The sequence below is a fragment of the Herpailurus yagouaroundi genome, unplaced genomic scaffold (genome assembly GCF_014898765.1).
Source record: "Herpailurus yagouaroundi ecotype Mexico unplaced genomic scaffold, PumYag 194, whole genome shotgun sequence".
Taxonomy (NCBI): domain Eukaryota; kingdom Metazoa; phylum Chordata; class Mammalia; order Carnivora; family Felidae; genus Herpailurus; species Herpailurus yagouaroundi.
Window position 1 is genome coordinate 797,421 of NW_024412425.1, and position 15,486 is coordinate 812,906.

General features: G+C 48.6%; 2 protein-coding genes across 2 annotated transcripts; one reads left to right on the plus strand and one right to left on the minus strand.

The window, feature by feature from the left end:
- Window positions 1–9,299: 9,299 nt before the first annotated feature.
- On the minus strand, window positions 9,300–10,368 carry LOC121011458 (ferritin light chain-like). Its single transcript, XM_040445872.1, has one exon. It carries the CDS (start codon window positions 10,203–10,205, stop codon window positions 9,459–9,461), a length of 747 nt encoding a protein of 248 aa, XP_040301806.1. The 5' UTR covers window positions 10,206–10,368; the 3' UTR covers window positions 9,300–9,458.
- Window positions 10,369–10,479: 111 nt separating this feature from the next.
- LOC121011459 (EP300-interacting inhibitor of differentiation 2) lies at window positions 10,480–11,725 on the plus strand. Its single transcript, XM_040445873.1, has one exon. The coding sequence runs from the start codon at window positions 10,599–10,601 to the stop codon at window positions 11,160–11,162; it is 564 nt and encodes a 187-aa protein (XP_040301807.1). The 5' UTR covers window positions 10,480–10,598; the 3' UTR covers window positions 11,163–11,725.
- The last annotated feature ends 3,761 nt before the right edge of the window (window positions 11,726–15,486 follow it).

The window sequence follows — 15,486 nt, forward strand, 5'->3', positions numbered from 1 at the left end:
CCAAGCAGAGGGGTGGCATTACAAATGGGCCTGGAAGACAGATCCCCTAGAAGCAGCCGGGGCTGGAACTTTGGGGGTGGTTACAACAGGAGGGTAGGCAGAGAAGTCTGCTAGAGATTTAGAGTTAAGAGGGAGGGCAAGGGAAGGAGGAGATAGATAAAAGAAAGGAGGGAGGCTGGAAGAAGAAGAGAGGATGAAAAGAGGGGCACAGAGGGAGAGGAGGAGGTGGAGGAGGTTGGAGGAGGGGATGCTAGGGGAGGAGAGGAAGGATCAGGGAAAGAGGGTGGAAGGGAAGGAGGGAAGGGAAAGAGAAAAGCAGGAGGAGAACAGGAAAAAGGGGAGAGCATGTCACACAACAGTAGCCGTTGTAGTCCCTAAAAGGGACACTTTTAGGTTTCCAGCATGGAAAGTTACAGAGCTTTCTAAACCAAGCTAGGGACTGAGATCCGATGGTGTAGGTGTGTCTTACAAAGAATTAACTTGGCTAGGTTTTAAAATACGAAGAGACTTTTGTCCTTCCTTGGGGGTTGGGGACAACTAGAGCCTGACCGGAATGTTGTCCACGTGCGGATTCGCCTCCCAGGCACGGTCTCCACGAGGGCGCAAGGGTTAAACACGCACACGCGCGCAGGCGCACAGGCACGCGCTAACGTGTTCCCACGCACCACGGCGCTGTGGCGTTTTTCTGGTCTTCCCGGGAGCTGCCCAGCGGACCCAGCGGCCTGAGGTGCCCCGGCTGCCAGCGGACAACAGTGTGCCACGGACAAATGCAGCAAATGACTGCGACGTCCTGCAGGCAGAGGTTCCGATCTTGCTCTGCTGCCCTCTCGGGAGACCCCCAGGCAAGCACAGCTTCTGGGGAAAAAGACGCCCAACACCCGCGGCAACCAGTTAAGAGGGTTTGACCAACCCCGCTGAGTGTTCCTGGGTGTGTGCAGAGAAAGGAAGCAGCCCAGGATGCCAGCTGGCGAACGCGTTTTCCCAGCATCTATCTGGATTATTTTACATTTATCGAAGGTCTCTTTGCATCTGTGGCTTAGTTTCTGCTGCAGAACTCGGCTGTGATAGGCTCAAAGATAGGGAATAGTGACATGCGAGGCCCTTTACATCACCAGGGAAGGAAGCTACCTTCCGGGAACCGTGCCATTTTTTTTTTTTTTTTTTCAAGACCATCTCTATTTCTATGTTAAAAAAAAAAAAAAATTTTGTATTTCTTTTTTTATTTTTTTTTTTAATTTTTTTTTTCAACGTTTATTTATTTTTGGGACAGAGAGAGACAGAGCATGAACGGGGGAGGGGCAGAGAGAGAGGGAGACACAGAATCGGAAACAGGCTCCAGGCTCCGAGCCATCAGCCCAGAACCCGACGCGGGGCTCGAACTCCCGGACCGCGAGATCGTGACCTGGCTGAAGTCGGACGCTTAACCGACTGCGCCACCCAGGCGCCCCTCTCTCTCTTTTTTTAAATGGTTGTTTATTTTTGAGAGAAAGACAGAGCGTGAGTGGGGGAGGGGCAGAGAGAGGGGGAGACAGAATCCGAAGCAGGCTCCAGGCTCCGAGCTGTCAGCACAGAGCCCCACGCGGGGCTTGACCCCACAGACTGCAGATCATGACCCCAGCCGAAGTGGGTCGCCCAACCCACTGAGCCACCCAGGTGCCCCCGGCTTTTGCCAGGGGCTCCTGGCGGGCTCAGTCAGTGGAGCACCCAACTCTTGATCTTGGGGTCATGAGTTCAAGCCCCATGTTGGAGATAGAACTTACTTGAAAAAGAAAAAGATAGTTGCTTGCCAGTCCTACAACTAGAACGTTTTTATTGGGCGGGGGGGGGGGGGGGGGGGGGGGGGATATTTTCGATTAAGGGAGAACAATTTTTACACAACTGAAGAAGAGTAGCATCAGAAACGACAGAAAACAGTGGAATGCTCGTGGGTCTTTTGAAGCCTCTTTTCAGAAAAATCCTGCGTGATGCAGATTCTTTGCATTGCAGGAAGTATCTTTCCTGTTTGCCTCCCTGCAAAGCAGCTTGGCTTTGTGAGAATAAAACTTGACTCAACAACTTGCCATGTGATATTAACCAAGATGAGGAAAGAAGTGACTACAAGCCCCAACTTTCTAAACTTTTATCTGGAAAATGAGGACTGGAAGACTTTTGAGAAACCTCTGAAATTTCAGAATTTGTAATCTCTTCGTGTCATACTCAACAAAGACAATTGCTTAGTGGAAGATTAATTTGATGTTTTCAAGGTATTTAAGACGACAGGTAAAATAAAAATACAACAAAGCATGTATCACATATATTATGTGTTAGTGTTTTCAGGAACATGAAAAATGGGGAAGGGGTGTTTTTTTTTAAATTTTTTTTTTTTTAAGATTTTATTTTTGGTGGGTGCCTGGGTGGCTCAGTGGGCTGAGTGTCTGACTTCAGCTCAGGTCATGATGTCACCGTTCGTGAGTTCGAGCCCCGCGTCAGGCTCTGTGCTGACGGCTCAGAGCCTGGAGCCTGCTTCGGATTCTATGTCTCCCTCTCTCTCTGCCCTTCCCCCACTCACTCTCTCTCTCTCTCTCTCTCTCTCTCTCTCTCTGTCTCTCTCAAAAATCAATAAACATTAAAAAAAATTTAAGAAAAAATTAATGTTCCATTAATTAATCAATTAATGTTCCATTAATTTTTTTATGCTCTGAAACAGCTTAAAATGCATTGGGGAGGCAAGTTATATTATGGGTCCCAAGAGAGGAATAGACTTGTCATCCACTGACTTCAGGCTTGGCCAGTTTGACTTAATTTGACCAGTGAAGTGTGAGCACTAATGATGAATGTCACTTCTGAACAGAAGTTTGGGGGCACCTGGGTGGCTCAGTCGGTTGAGCAACCGACTTCGGCTCAGGTCGTGACCTCGAGGTTCGTGGGTTTGAGCCCCGCATCGGGCTCTGTGCTGACAGCTCGGAGCCACAGCGGGCCCAGGGCAAGTGGGCCCTAAACTTCCTAAACCGGCCTAAACAATTGAGCTTGTGGTGATGTATATTATCAGCAAAAGCTGATGGACGGAGAGAGACAAAGTCCTTTTTGGGGGACTTAGTAGGATTTCCCTTTGGAACCATTTGGAATGGTTCTTTTGGAAGGTGAGCTCTTTGCTTCAGGAAAAATATTTACACGCTGATTGAGAACATCGAACTGTCTGAATTGTTTATCTGGAACTTACTCGTTCCATGCCTGTCTCACAGCCTTAGGGTAGCAGCAGGCTTTGCTAACCTAGCTGAATCATCAGGTAATGTGTAGATCTTTTTTTTTTTTTAATGTTTATTTATTTTTGAGACAGAGAGAGACAGAGTGCAAGTGGGGGAGGGGCAGAGAGAGAGGGAGACACAGAATCTGAAACAGGCTCCAGGCTCCGAGCTGTCAGCACAGAGCCCGACGCGGGGCTCAAACCCACAAACCGTGAGATCATGACCCGAGCCGAAGTCGGACGCTCAACCGACTGAGCCACCCAGGCGCCCCAGCCTATTTTTTTTTTAATGGGTAATGTGTAGATCTTAACATTACATGCATTTTTAAAATGTATTTATTTTGAGAGTGAGAGGGAGAGAGAACAAGTTGCAGAGGGGCAGAGAGAGAGGGAGAGAGAGAATCCTAAGCAAGCTCCAAGCTGTCAGTGCAGAGCCCGACTCGGGGCTCAAACTCGTGAACCTTTAGATCATGACCTGAGCTGAAATCAAGGGTTGGACGCTCAACCGGCCGAACCACCCGGGTGCCCCTGCATTAAAAGCATTTGAACAGTCGCTCCCGTAAGTTCAATTTGCACTTCACTGTTTCCTGCTCCGACAGTACAGGTGGACATCTAAAGGTTCGTGGCGTTTCCTTGAATTTCCTCAGATTTCAGAAACCTGCCGGGAATCTTCCTTCACCAGGGCTGCCGAGGGACCCCAGGGGCCACGTGTACTGGAGAGGCGTATCTGCCCCCTAGTGAGGGGGCCAAGCTGGGGAAGGAGGTCCTGGCTGCCCAACAACAAGGATGGTGAGAATTTGATGCCCCCGGCTCGTCCACAGCTTAGTCACTCCCTGGGTCATGTGAATTGCTTGCTCAGGAGGGACTAGAAGTGAATGTGAAGTCGTCCCGGGTCTGTCTGACTGCTCTCTGCACTGTCCTCCGTAACATGCCGTCCTCGGTGGCGTCAGCCTTCGAGAGGACAAAGCAGTCAAGTCAAGGGCACAGAGTAGAGCAGAGGGGTCAAGGGCACAGCCTCTAGAGTCCGATTGCGTGGGCTCACACCCTGATGCTGACATTGGCAAAAGCATGAGCCTGGCCATATTTCTGGCCCCTTGGGTGCCTCACAGGTGTATCCTAAACCCTCTCTCCATTTTTTTTTTCTCTCCTCTGCTTTATCACCGATGCAGGATTAGATGGGGGCTGGCGGGGGTGGGGGCGGCAGGTACAGGCCTTTGAGATCCGTGAGAGAAGGAACGAAAGAACCCGGGGCTCCTAGACTCACACACGGGTTCAGGGAATTCATGCCAACGGGAAGGTTCTCAGCTCCCCTGGTGGTGATGGTGACCGTCCACTCACATCTGAGCTCCGGGCTCAGCGGATTTTGGAGAGATGCCCAGCCCCGCCCCGCACAGAGGCCCGTGCAGGAGAAGCGCTTCCGTGGAGAAGGCAGCCGACAGCCAGCTCCAGACGGGACCAACAGGAGACACACTAGGGAAAGGGAAGAGTAGACGGAAAAGAGAGAAAAGGATGTTCTTTCATCGCCTTGGCTAATAAAAAAATTAGCTAAAAGGTTCTCATTTCCTCCCACATCTCTGGCAAGAAAAACAACACAGGCCTCCACCTCTCCTGGAATGGGTAGGTCTCGGGGCATTGACTACATTGACTACGTGAAAAGGGGAAACATCCCCAGGGAAAAACGCTGTTGTTGTTGTTGTTGTTGCTGTTGTCTTTAAATGGTCTTATTCTTTTTCTTAATGGTTATTTATCTGTTTTGGGGGGGGGGTGCAGAGAGAGAGAGAGAGGGAGAGAGAGAATCCCCAGCGGGCTCCACACTGTGAGTGCACAGGCAGATGCAGGACTCAGTCTCCTGAGCTGTGGGGATCCCGACCTGAGCCAAAATCAAGAGTCAGACGCTTAACCGACTGAGTCACCCAGGCGCCCCCAACCCACTTTTGAAACAAGAGAATGTCCTGATTTTTAAAAAGACGGTAGCCCCCCAACTTATCTGCGAGGAAATACGTTCCAAGACCCGCTCCCCCCCCCCCACCGTGGATGCCTGAAACAGTGAATACCAAACCCAACACGTACGCTGCATTTTTTCCTATGTATGCATACCTTCGAGAAAAATCTGTAAATTAGGCACAGAGACAACAGCATATAATAAAAAAGGACAGGGGTGCCTGGGTGGCTCAGTCAAGCATCCGACTTCGGCTCGGGTCACGATCTCGCGGTCCGTGAGTTCGAGCCCCGCGTCGGCTCTGTGTTGACAGCTCAGAGCCTGGAGCCTGCTTCGGATACTGTGTCTCCCTCTCTCTCTCCGCCCCTCCCCCGCTCGTGCGCGGTCTCCCTCTGTCTCAAAAATCAACATTAGAAAAAATTACAGTACGAAAAAACTTTTTTTTAATATTTGAAAACTAAATAATTAAAAACGAATTACCCTCCTGCAATTTTAATGCGACACAAAATTTCACAGCCCGGTATCGTGCCCTTGGGTATTTTCTACATGATTTGTAATCGCTGCAAACAAGCACCCGTCATTTAGATGAACTATGACCAATTTATCCAAGCCCCTGTGTGAGGCATTTTTGTTGAACGGCCCCCAAAAGGGGATGATACAGACCCAGGCCACGCCCAGGAGAAGCTGGAGATTAAGACGACCTTCCTGTTTCTGGCTAACAGGACAAGCATCCTGTATAGACAAGTGTCTTAGGCCATCCAGCCGCATTCCAGAAAGCTGTAGCTTCGGGTCAGTTGGAGCCGTGCGGGTATTCTTAGACTAAGGATGAAGAAAATGAAGCGTTTGTGTCACACCCTGGCACCGGAAGGAGGCTCCCGAGAAAGTCTCAGAGGGGAAAGGCTCCGAAAACAGAGCAAGTGTCTGGGGGCGGTCGCATGAAAACCCCCCACCAGATACCCCCTTGAAAAAGTGTCTCCTCATGGGGTGCCTGCGGGGCTCAGCCGGTTAGGCATCTGACTCTTGGTTTGGGCTCAGGTCGTGACCTCATGGTTTGTGAAATCGAGCCCTGCATCGGGCTCTGTGCCGACAGCACGGAGCCTGCTTGGGATTCGCTGTCTCCCTCTCTCTTTGCCCCTCCCCTGCCCCTGTTCCCTCTCCCTCAACATAAATAAACATTTTTACATTTGTTTCTGTAGGGGCGCCTGGGTGGCTCAGTCAGTTAAGCACCTGACTTCTGGTTTCGGCTCATGTCATGACCTCACCGTTTGTGAGTTCGAGCCCCACATTGGGCTCCACACCACTGACAGTACAAAGCTCTCTCTCTGCCCCTTCCCTGCTCGTGCGTGTCCTCTCTCACTCTCTCTCAGTATAAATAAACTTAAAAATGTGTTTTTAATTTTTAAATCTCCTTTAAAAAACATTCTCTTTATTTTTGTCCTGTAAAAAAACAAGAAAACAAAAAAACAAAAAACAAAACTGTGAATCCCCTAATATGAGTTCCTTTAATTGTTTAGTCTGTGGCATGATTGACACTGTCCTCAAATGATCCAGAAATAGTGGCAGCAAGTCAGAGACAAAGATGCTTCAGCCACTGGAAGTACAGTCTTGGGAGCACTAGCCAACCCGGAATCTATCTCAAAGTTTTGCTTTTATCTCCCCACGTGAGCACTTCTATTCAAGACACTATAATTTTGTTTATAGCCATTCCTATGCCCAGATAATAGGAAGGATTTTCAACTTCTGCTGTAAAGTCATTTGGGGCCTCAGAGGGCAGGATTATACGTGCCTCCATAGGATTATAGCAAAATTACTACAATTTCTAGTTCCTCCCCTAATAATATATGTTGTTACCTACGTCTGGGAACTCTTTTGTTAAGTATTTGTGATTTTCTGGGCAGCCTGAGAGTGGGAGCATGGACCTGTGGGTCTCCAGCCCAGCTGGGAGCTGCCTTGAAGGAGCCCCACGTGGGGTGTCTGTCTGGCTAGGTCACTGGAGCACACAACTCTTGATCTCGAGGTTGTGGGTTCAAGCCCCACACTGGGTGTAGAGATTACTTAAAAATAAAATCTTAAAAAAAAAAAAAGAGCCACACCTAGAGTGATGGCAGAGATTGTGGTGAAGAGCTGTGTTTGAAACAGCAAGGAGGCTGAATGTTGTGTTTTATAAATGCGATGCTTGGACCAGGAAAATTAAATGAGAACATATAGCTACTCCTTTTAAAAAAAATTTTTTTAAGTTTCATTTGTTTAAGAAATCTCTACACCCAACATGGGGCTCGAACTCATGACCCAGAGATCAAGAGTCACATACTCTCCTGACTGAGCCAGTCAAGCTCCCCCAGAATAGCTACTCCTGATAGGGCAGAGAGCAGTGAGTCACTAACGTTACTTGCTGATGCCCGGGAATCACAGCCATCATGATGGGAGTCACCACCAGCAAAATCAAAGATAGAATTTCCTGGGGCGCCTGAGTGGCACAGTAGGTTAAGGGTCCAACTTTGGCTCAGGTCATGATCTCAAGGTTCATGAGTTCAAGTCCTGCACTGGGCTCTGTGCTGACAGCTCAGAGCCTGGAGCCTGCTTCAGATTCTGTGTCTCCCTCTCTCCTCTGACCCTGTTACCCTCTGTCTCTCTCTCTCAAAAATAAACATTAAAAAAATAAATTGAAAAAAAGAATTTCCCTCTCTGAAGTCTTTCCATTAATTAGAATAAAGAGGACGTAATTGGAGAACCAATATTTAAGATGTTGTAATATTATGAGACACATAACAAAAATAGCAATGACTATGTACCTATCAAGAAAATGAACTACTGGGGTGCCTCACTGGCTCCGTCCACGGAGCATGTGTCTCTTGATCTCCACTTGGTGAGTTCGAACCCCACATTGGGCTTAGAGTTTACTTAAAATTTTAAAAAATGTTTAAAGAAAATTAACTATTTATAACCACAATGGAAAACATGGGTGAATCTCATAAAAATAGTGCGTGAGGGGCGCTTGGGTGGCGCAGTCGGCTAAGCGTCCGACTTCAGCCAGGTCACGATCTCGCGGTCCGTGAGTTCGAGCCCCGCGTCAGGCTCTGGGCTGATGGCTCAGAGCCTGGAGCCTGTTTCCGATTCTGTGTCTCCCTCTCTCTCTGCCCCTCCCCCGTTCATGCTCTGTCTCTCTCTGTCCCCAAAAAATAAATAAACGTTGAAAAAATAAATAAATAAATGGAGATTAGCCTTTAAAAAAAAAAATAGTGCGTGAAAGAAACCAGACACAAGGGTATACAATTTCAAAAAGTAAGCGACACTGGCAGGTCTGGGTGGCTCAGTCAGTTAATTCACTGGATTTCTACTCAGGTCGTGAGTTCTAATTCCTCATCGGGGCTCTGCACTGAGGGGGCGAGCCTGGTTGGGATTCTCTATCTCAAAAATAAACTTAAAAAAAATTTTTTTTAATAAGCAAAACTAAAATACAGGAATGCACCCCCAGGAATAGAAAAAGCAAAGCAAGTAAACAATGACCATAAATACCAGGCTAGTAGTTACCTCCCGGTAGAAAGGAGATTCTTGTGAAGGGGGAAGGGTTCGGGAATATGGGGAGTCAATTTCCAGTGGTGGTTACATGGCTGTTCACTTTCTGATAAACCATTCTGCTGTATACTTTTGTATACTTTTCTGCATATAGGTTATGTCACACAAATAAGATTTAGAAGAACATAACCGTCCAAGAGTAGCTAAAGAAGTTTTAAAGATAACAAGGGGGATATTATTATAAAGCTTTAATTGTTAAGAGGATTGTTATGGGGGGGGCACCTGGGTGGCTCAGTCCCTTAAGTCTCCGACTTCACAGTTCTTGGGCCCCATGTCCGGCTCTGTGCTGACAGCTCAGAGCCTGGAGCCTGCTTGGGATTTTGTGTCTCCCTGTCTCTCTGCCCCTCCCCCACTCGTATGCGCGCGCTCTCTCTCCTTCAAAAATAAACATTAAAAATGTAAAAAAAAAAAAAAGAGAGAGAGAGAGGATTGCTATGGGGAAGATAGGCAAATGAATAAATGGAAAATAATAAAGAACATCCTCCCCACCCACCCACCCCCAAAACAAACAAAAAACCAAGAATCTAGGGTATCTTGGTGTATAATACAGGCAGCGTTTCGGTTTTTCATTGCAAAAAGCTTTATTGTTTCCATTGGGTCGACAGTTTGGGAGAGGGCTCCGTCGTGGTTAAAAAGCTGCTCAGACAAACCCAGGCAGAAGCCCTGGCACCAAGGGGATGCCAGAGGGGCCCCTCCAAGGTTGCTGGGCTCCAGAGGCTTCTAGTCGAGCTTGAAGGTGAGCCTTTCGAAGAGATACTCGCCCAGCGCGGCCTGAGGGCCGGCCAGCCTGCGGAGGTTAGTCAGGTGACTGCCCATCTGCTTGATGAGTTTCACCTCCTCGCCCAGGAAGTGGTTCTCCAGGAAGTCACAGAGATAAGCGTCGGCACGGGCAGAACCCAGGGCATGCAGATCCAAAATTGCCTCGTTCAGGTTCTTCTCCAGGACCAGAGCCGTTTCCATGGCGTCCAGGGCTTTACCCCACTCGTCGTGCGACGGCTTCTGCACGTCCTGGAAGAGCGCGCTGCCGCTCCGCTGGTTTTGCAACTTCAAGAGCCGCTGGGCACCCTCGCGCTTCTTCAGGGCTAACTCGCGGAAGAAGTGGCCCAAGCCCTGCAGAGCCACATCGCTGCTGTCGAAATAGAAGCCCAGAGAGAGGTAGGTGTTGGAGGCCCGCAGATGCATGTTGACCAGGCAGTTGACGGAGGCCTCCACCTCGGGGGAATAATTCTGACGACCCTGAGAGCTCATGATTGGCCGGCAACAAGGCGCTAAGCTCAAAAAACGGTGTTGGTTGGCCCCAGAGGCAGAGGGTGGATGAGAAGGTGGTTCCGGGGGTTGAGACTGTAAAGGCGGCTGGAGGGTGGTCTGAGGCTGGAGTAAGGGGTGTCCCTGGGTCTGGTCAGTCCAAGCTTTGTTGAAGCACGAGGCAGATCCAGCGGACCGCCCGGCGCACTGCAGATGTGGCATTATAATCACCGGAGAACAAGAAGCGTAGAGAGGAGCATGTTGGGTGGAACCTGGGGAAAGCCAACCAGAAGCAACCTTGTAAGACTCTCCTGGGGTAAACGTTAAACTGACTCAAACGGAAAATAGGGACGCGCCCCTCGACGTGCCGTTGCCAGCTCGGGGCCGTTTCGGCTGTGATGACGCTTCTGGCCGCAAGGTGGCGCCTGGCGGGGCACGGGCGCCGGGAATGACGCGTGCGCAGCGCTCCTAGGTGTATCCGTAGGATAAACGCACGCGCCGCGTTCACCGGTGCGCACAGCGCTCGCGCACACGCACTTACGCGCCCGCCCCTAGACGCGACGTCCCGTTTTTCCAATTTTTCTGGGAGCGGCCGAGCTGACCCCGGGGTCCGAGATGTCCGAGCTGCCCCCCGACAGCGGTGTCCGGCAGACGGACGCGGCGAATGGCCACCGCGACGCCCCGCGGGCGGAGGTAGGCGGCGGGAGGCGGGAGCCGGCCCCGGCGGGGCCTGCGGAGCCCGGGGAAGGTCCGGTGGCGGCGCCCGGGGAGGCCCGCGACGCACAGGTAGCCCGAGTGTTGGCGGAGCCAGCGGAGGAAGAGGGTGCGCAGGCCAGATCCCGATCCCGGCCCGGGAACGGCCCGGGGCTGGCTGCGTTGCCGTACCTCCGCCTCCGTCACCCACTTAGCGTTTTAGGAATCAATTACCAGCAGTTCCTGCGCCACTACCTGGAACACTACCCGATCGCTCCGGGCAGAATTCAGGAGCTGGGAGAACGCCGCAGGAGGTTTGTGGAGGCCTGCAGAGCCCGGGAAGCAGCGTTTGATGCCGAGTACCAGCGGAATCCCCAGAGGATGGATTTTGACATTTTGACATTTACGGTAGCCCTCACTGCGTCCGAGGTCATCAATCCTCTGATAGAGGAACTTGGTTGTGACAAGTACATAAGTAGAGATTAGTCTGGTGGCGAAACCACTGCAGAGGGGAGCCTCTGTTTTCAAGTCTCACGCCAGTCCTGTCCCTCGATTTTAGAAGGTCAAAGTGTATGAGATAAGGCGAGGCATAGTTGCGGGGGGAAGGGCGTTTATCGCGACAAAGCCTCAGAAAAGAAATTCAAAGCCTTGTGACTCCTGTAACTGTTGAGTTTGGGGTTGATACAGAGCCTTCTCCCTGTGTTGTGGAAATGACTTTCAAAATTGCTTCACTGAAAAGTGAAGGATAGTTTTCAGGACATTGAGACCCGATGAAGAACTGTGGCCAGTATCGGAGCCCGTGATGACGAAAGAAACTCTCAAATCGTGATGGGGAGGAATAAGGAGCCACGGCGGAGTTATCCCGTGGAGAGACTGGAAGCCTATGGCGAGAACTTGACATTGCCCGAATATGTGCTCTGTTCACGTCAGGTTCAACAGAAGGTTTTAGCGCAAGATCGACTTTGTGTTCTGTGAAGCATTTCAAACGGCAAGGAGTGTAACTTGTTGTATATATTACCTGATAAACCTTGTATTCGAGAATATCTGAAGATTCTGGAATTTTTTTTCTTTCATTTTTAATGTATTTAAGCTTTTTTTTTTTTTTTTTTTGTAAACCTATTCAGAAAACCCCCAAAATGTGAAATATACACCGAAAGTTCTTCCATCCCTGTCCCCTCCATCCAGTCCCCGCCACAACCCACATCTGCAAGGTGCCTCTCCTGTCGTTGCCTTGTGTACACACAAGCAAATGCAAATTTGGGGGTTTTTTTTTCATTTCTTCACAAAAATGGGCGTACTTACTGATTTACACGTTGCTTATTCAGTAAGAATGTACCCTGAAGATCCTTCCAAACCACTGCATTGCCTCGTTCTTTGTTCTTTTTCAGAGCTGCGTTCTGTTTCATTCTGTGGTTGATTATGTTGTAATTTACTTATCCAGGAACACATCGATGGGCATTCATGTTCTCCATCTTTGTCTTTAGATTTTTTTTATGTCAGAAATTCATCATTTATTTTAGAAGATAATTCTTAGTAAAATCTAATTTTTGATCTGACAGATTTTCCTTTTTTTTTAACCTTTTATCGCTTCACCCATTTTCTGTTGGCAAAAAAAAAAAAAAATGGCTGTGAAGGGTAACCTTGTATGCATATCACAGGGCCTGTGCGCAAATGCTTTTTTTTTTTTTTAAATATTTTTTTTTCAACGTTTATTTATTTTTGGGACAGAGAGAGACAGAGCATGAACGGGTGAGGGGCAGAGAGAGAGGGAGACACAGAATCGGAAACAGGCTCCAGGCTCTGAGCCATCAGCCCAGAGCCCGACGCGGGGCTCGAACTCACGGACCACGAGATCATGACCTGGCTGAAGTCGGACGCTTAACCGACTGCGCCACCCAGGCGCCCCACAAATGCTTTGATGGAAATGACCTTGTCGTGTTTTGCCATCTGTGCAATGGGGCATAGCGTAACCTTTGATGGTGTAATACGGCATTTTTCCTTGGGGCATCTTCTAATCAGCAGCTTCTTAGATTCTTTGTTATGTGTAACATCCATAGTGTGAATTTCCAGAAGTGAGAATTCTGGGCCAGGGTACTCATTGGAAATTGTATGTATATTCCCTTTTCTGTGAACCCTGTGTTCGTATCTTTTATCCATTTCTCTCCTGAAGAATTGGTGTTCTTTGTTGATTCCAGTAGCTGGCGGTGTAATATGTGAGATAGGATAATAGCTTGTAATGTGAGTTATGGGTATCTTTCCCCAGTTAGTCGCTTGTGTCTGGTTTTCCTGAAAGCCTTTGGGCAGGCAGGTTTTGCTTTGGTTTTTGTTTGCTGTTTTCTTTTAAACCAGTAAGGTATCGAATCTCAAGACTTTCTTGGGGGGGGGGGTGTGAGTGTGTGTAGTTTCTTTGTGCATATTTGAGTCTCTGAACACTTGGAATTTATCCTGATGTACAGTAAGAATTCAAAATTTATTTTTCAGGGGCTACTGGTTGCCCCAGCACCAGTTACCAACTGGTCCTTCTTTTCCCTGCTCACTTTGTTTAAAGATGCCTCTTCGTCATATACTAAGCTGTGTTTTCGATTTTCTGACTACGTAGTTTTAAATCTGGTAGTTTTTAATGTTTATTTGTTTTTGAGAGAGTGCGCGAGCAGGGGAGGGGCAGAAAGAGAGGGAGACCCAAAATCTGAAACAGGCTCCAGGCTCTGAGCTGTCAGCACAGAGCCCCATGCGAGGCTCGAGCTCACAAACTGAAATCATGACCTGAGCCGAAGTTAGAAGTCAGATGCTTAACCGACTGAGCCCCCCAGGCGCCTCTCAAGCAAAGCTTTTTTTTTTTTTTTTTTAGAATCACATGACAGTTAATTTATCATTAAGATACTGAGTCTTCCTATCCCAATGGTCTATTTTCCCTTTAAAAAAAAACTTTTTTTTAAGTAATCTCTACACCCTACGTGGGGCTCAAACTCACAACCCTGAGATCAAGAGTCACGTGCTCTGCAGACTGAGCCAGCCAGGCACCCCTATTTTCCCATTTTTTAAAAGACTTCCCTCCCCAAAAAAATGCAGCACCCAGGTGGCTCTGTTGAGCACCTGACTCTTGATTTAGGCTCAGGTGGTGATCCCAGGGTCCTGGGATGAAGCCTCATGAGCCTGCTTGAGATATTCTCTCTCTCTCTCCCTCTCTCTCTCTCTCTCTCTCTCTCTCTCTCTCTCAATTAAAAGAACAAACAAACTTCCTTTGTGTCCTTCAGAAGAGTGTTAGGAGCGCCTGCGTGGCTCAGTCGGTTCAGTGTCCCAACTTCAGCTCAGGTTATAATCTCGAGGTTCATGAGTTCAAGCCCACATCGGGCTGGTGGCTGTCAGCACGGAGCCTGCTTCAGATCTGTTCCTTTCTCCCTCTCTGCTCCTCCCTGCTGATGCTCTCGCTCTCGCTCTCTCTCTCAAAACAAATAAGTAAACTTTAAAAAAATAACCCTAGGATCACTGAAGATTCCGCAAAGGCCTTTGACAAAATTCAGTAATCATTCTTGATCAAACACCCACCGAGCAACAGACACGTATGTGAAGAACTTCCACAAAATCAGGAACAAGACAAGGGTGCTTGGCTATCATTCACATTGTTTTACAGGAGACAGAAGGACCGGCCCAGGAATTAATAAGGAGAAAGAAATTCAAGGTAGAAAAGTTGTAAAGAGGCATTACTTTCAACTGTTTGATATGACCTGTTCTTCAACCTAAGAACCACAGGAAAAACTACTATAAACAAGAGAATTCGGTGTGTTAACAGGCTATCAAATAAATATGGAGACATTACATTTTTTTGAAATCAGTTATCCTCTTTCTATTTGAGAGAACGAGAGAGAGTGCTAGCAGGGGAGAAGGGCAGTGGGAGAAAGAGAATCCCAAGCAGGCTCCACGCTCGACACTGAGCCGGCTCCCGCAACCCTGGGATCACCACCTGAGCCGATGTCAAGAGTTGGACGCTCAACCGACTGAGCTCCCCGGGTGCCCGGAAATGCATTATTTTCAAACACACAGACAAACTTTTAGAAACAATGTAACAGAAAGAATCCTCATTTATGCAGAAAAAAACAGGAAAGATAAAGTAGCTAGGAATAAATAGATCTGCCAGAGATCTACTTTCGGAACATTCATTTAGGGGCAAACAATATTCTTTTGGTTTAAATATTTATTTTTTTGAGGGCGAGCACGCGCCAGCCAGCGTGAGCAGGGGAGGGGCCGAAGAGGGGGGTGGAGGCTTTGAAGTGGGCTCTGTGCTGACGGGAGATCAGGACCTGAGCGGAAGTTGGACCTTAACCCACTGAGCCACCCGGACGCCCTCCTACGGTTATTTTTATAGTCCCCACCATGATGAAGTAGTTACTGATAATGCACGATCTTCGTGTGCCTCGAGTGATCCTTATTTACAAATGAGGTATAAGCTTTTTGATGTGCTTCTGGATGTCTGTCTTTTTTGTTTTTTCTTTCAGTAGGCTTCCTGCCCAGCACAGAGCCCACCTGAGCTGAGGAGTGGCCGGGTGGCTCGATCAGTGTCCCAACTCCTGATTTCAGATCAGGTCATGATCCCAGGGGTGTGGGATCGAGCCCCACATCGGGCTCTGAGCTGAGCAAGGAATCTGCTTGGGATTTTCTCTCTCTCTTCCCACCTCCACCCCCTCCTCAGCCTCTCACCCTCTTCAAAACAAATAAACAAACTTTAAAAAAAAAAAAAAAAAAGGGCCCGAGCTGAGACCAAGAGTCTGACACTTAACTGACTGAACCACTCAGGCGCCGCCCCCCCCCCCCG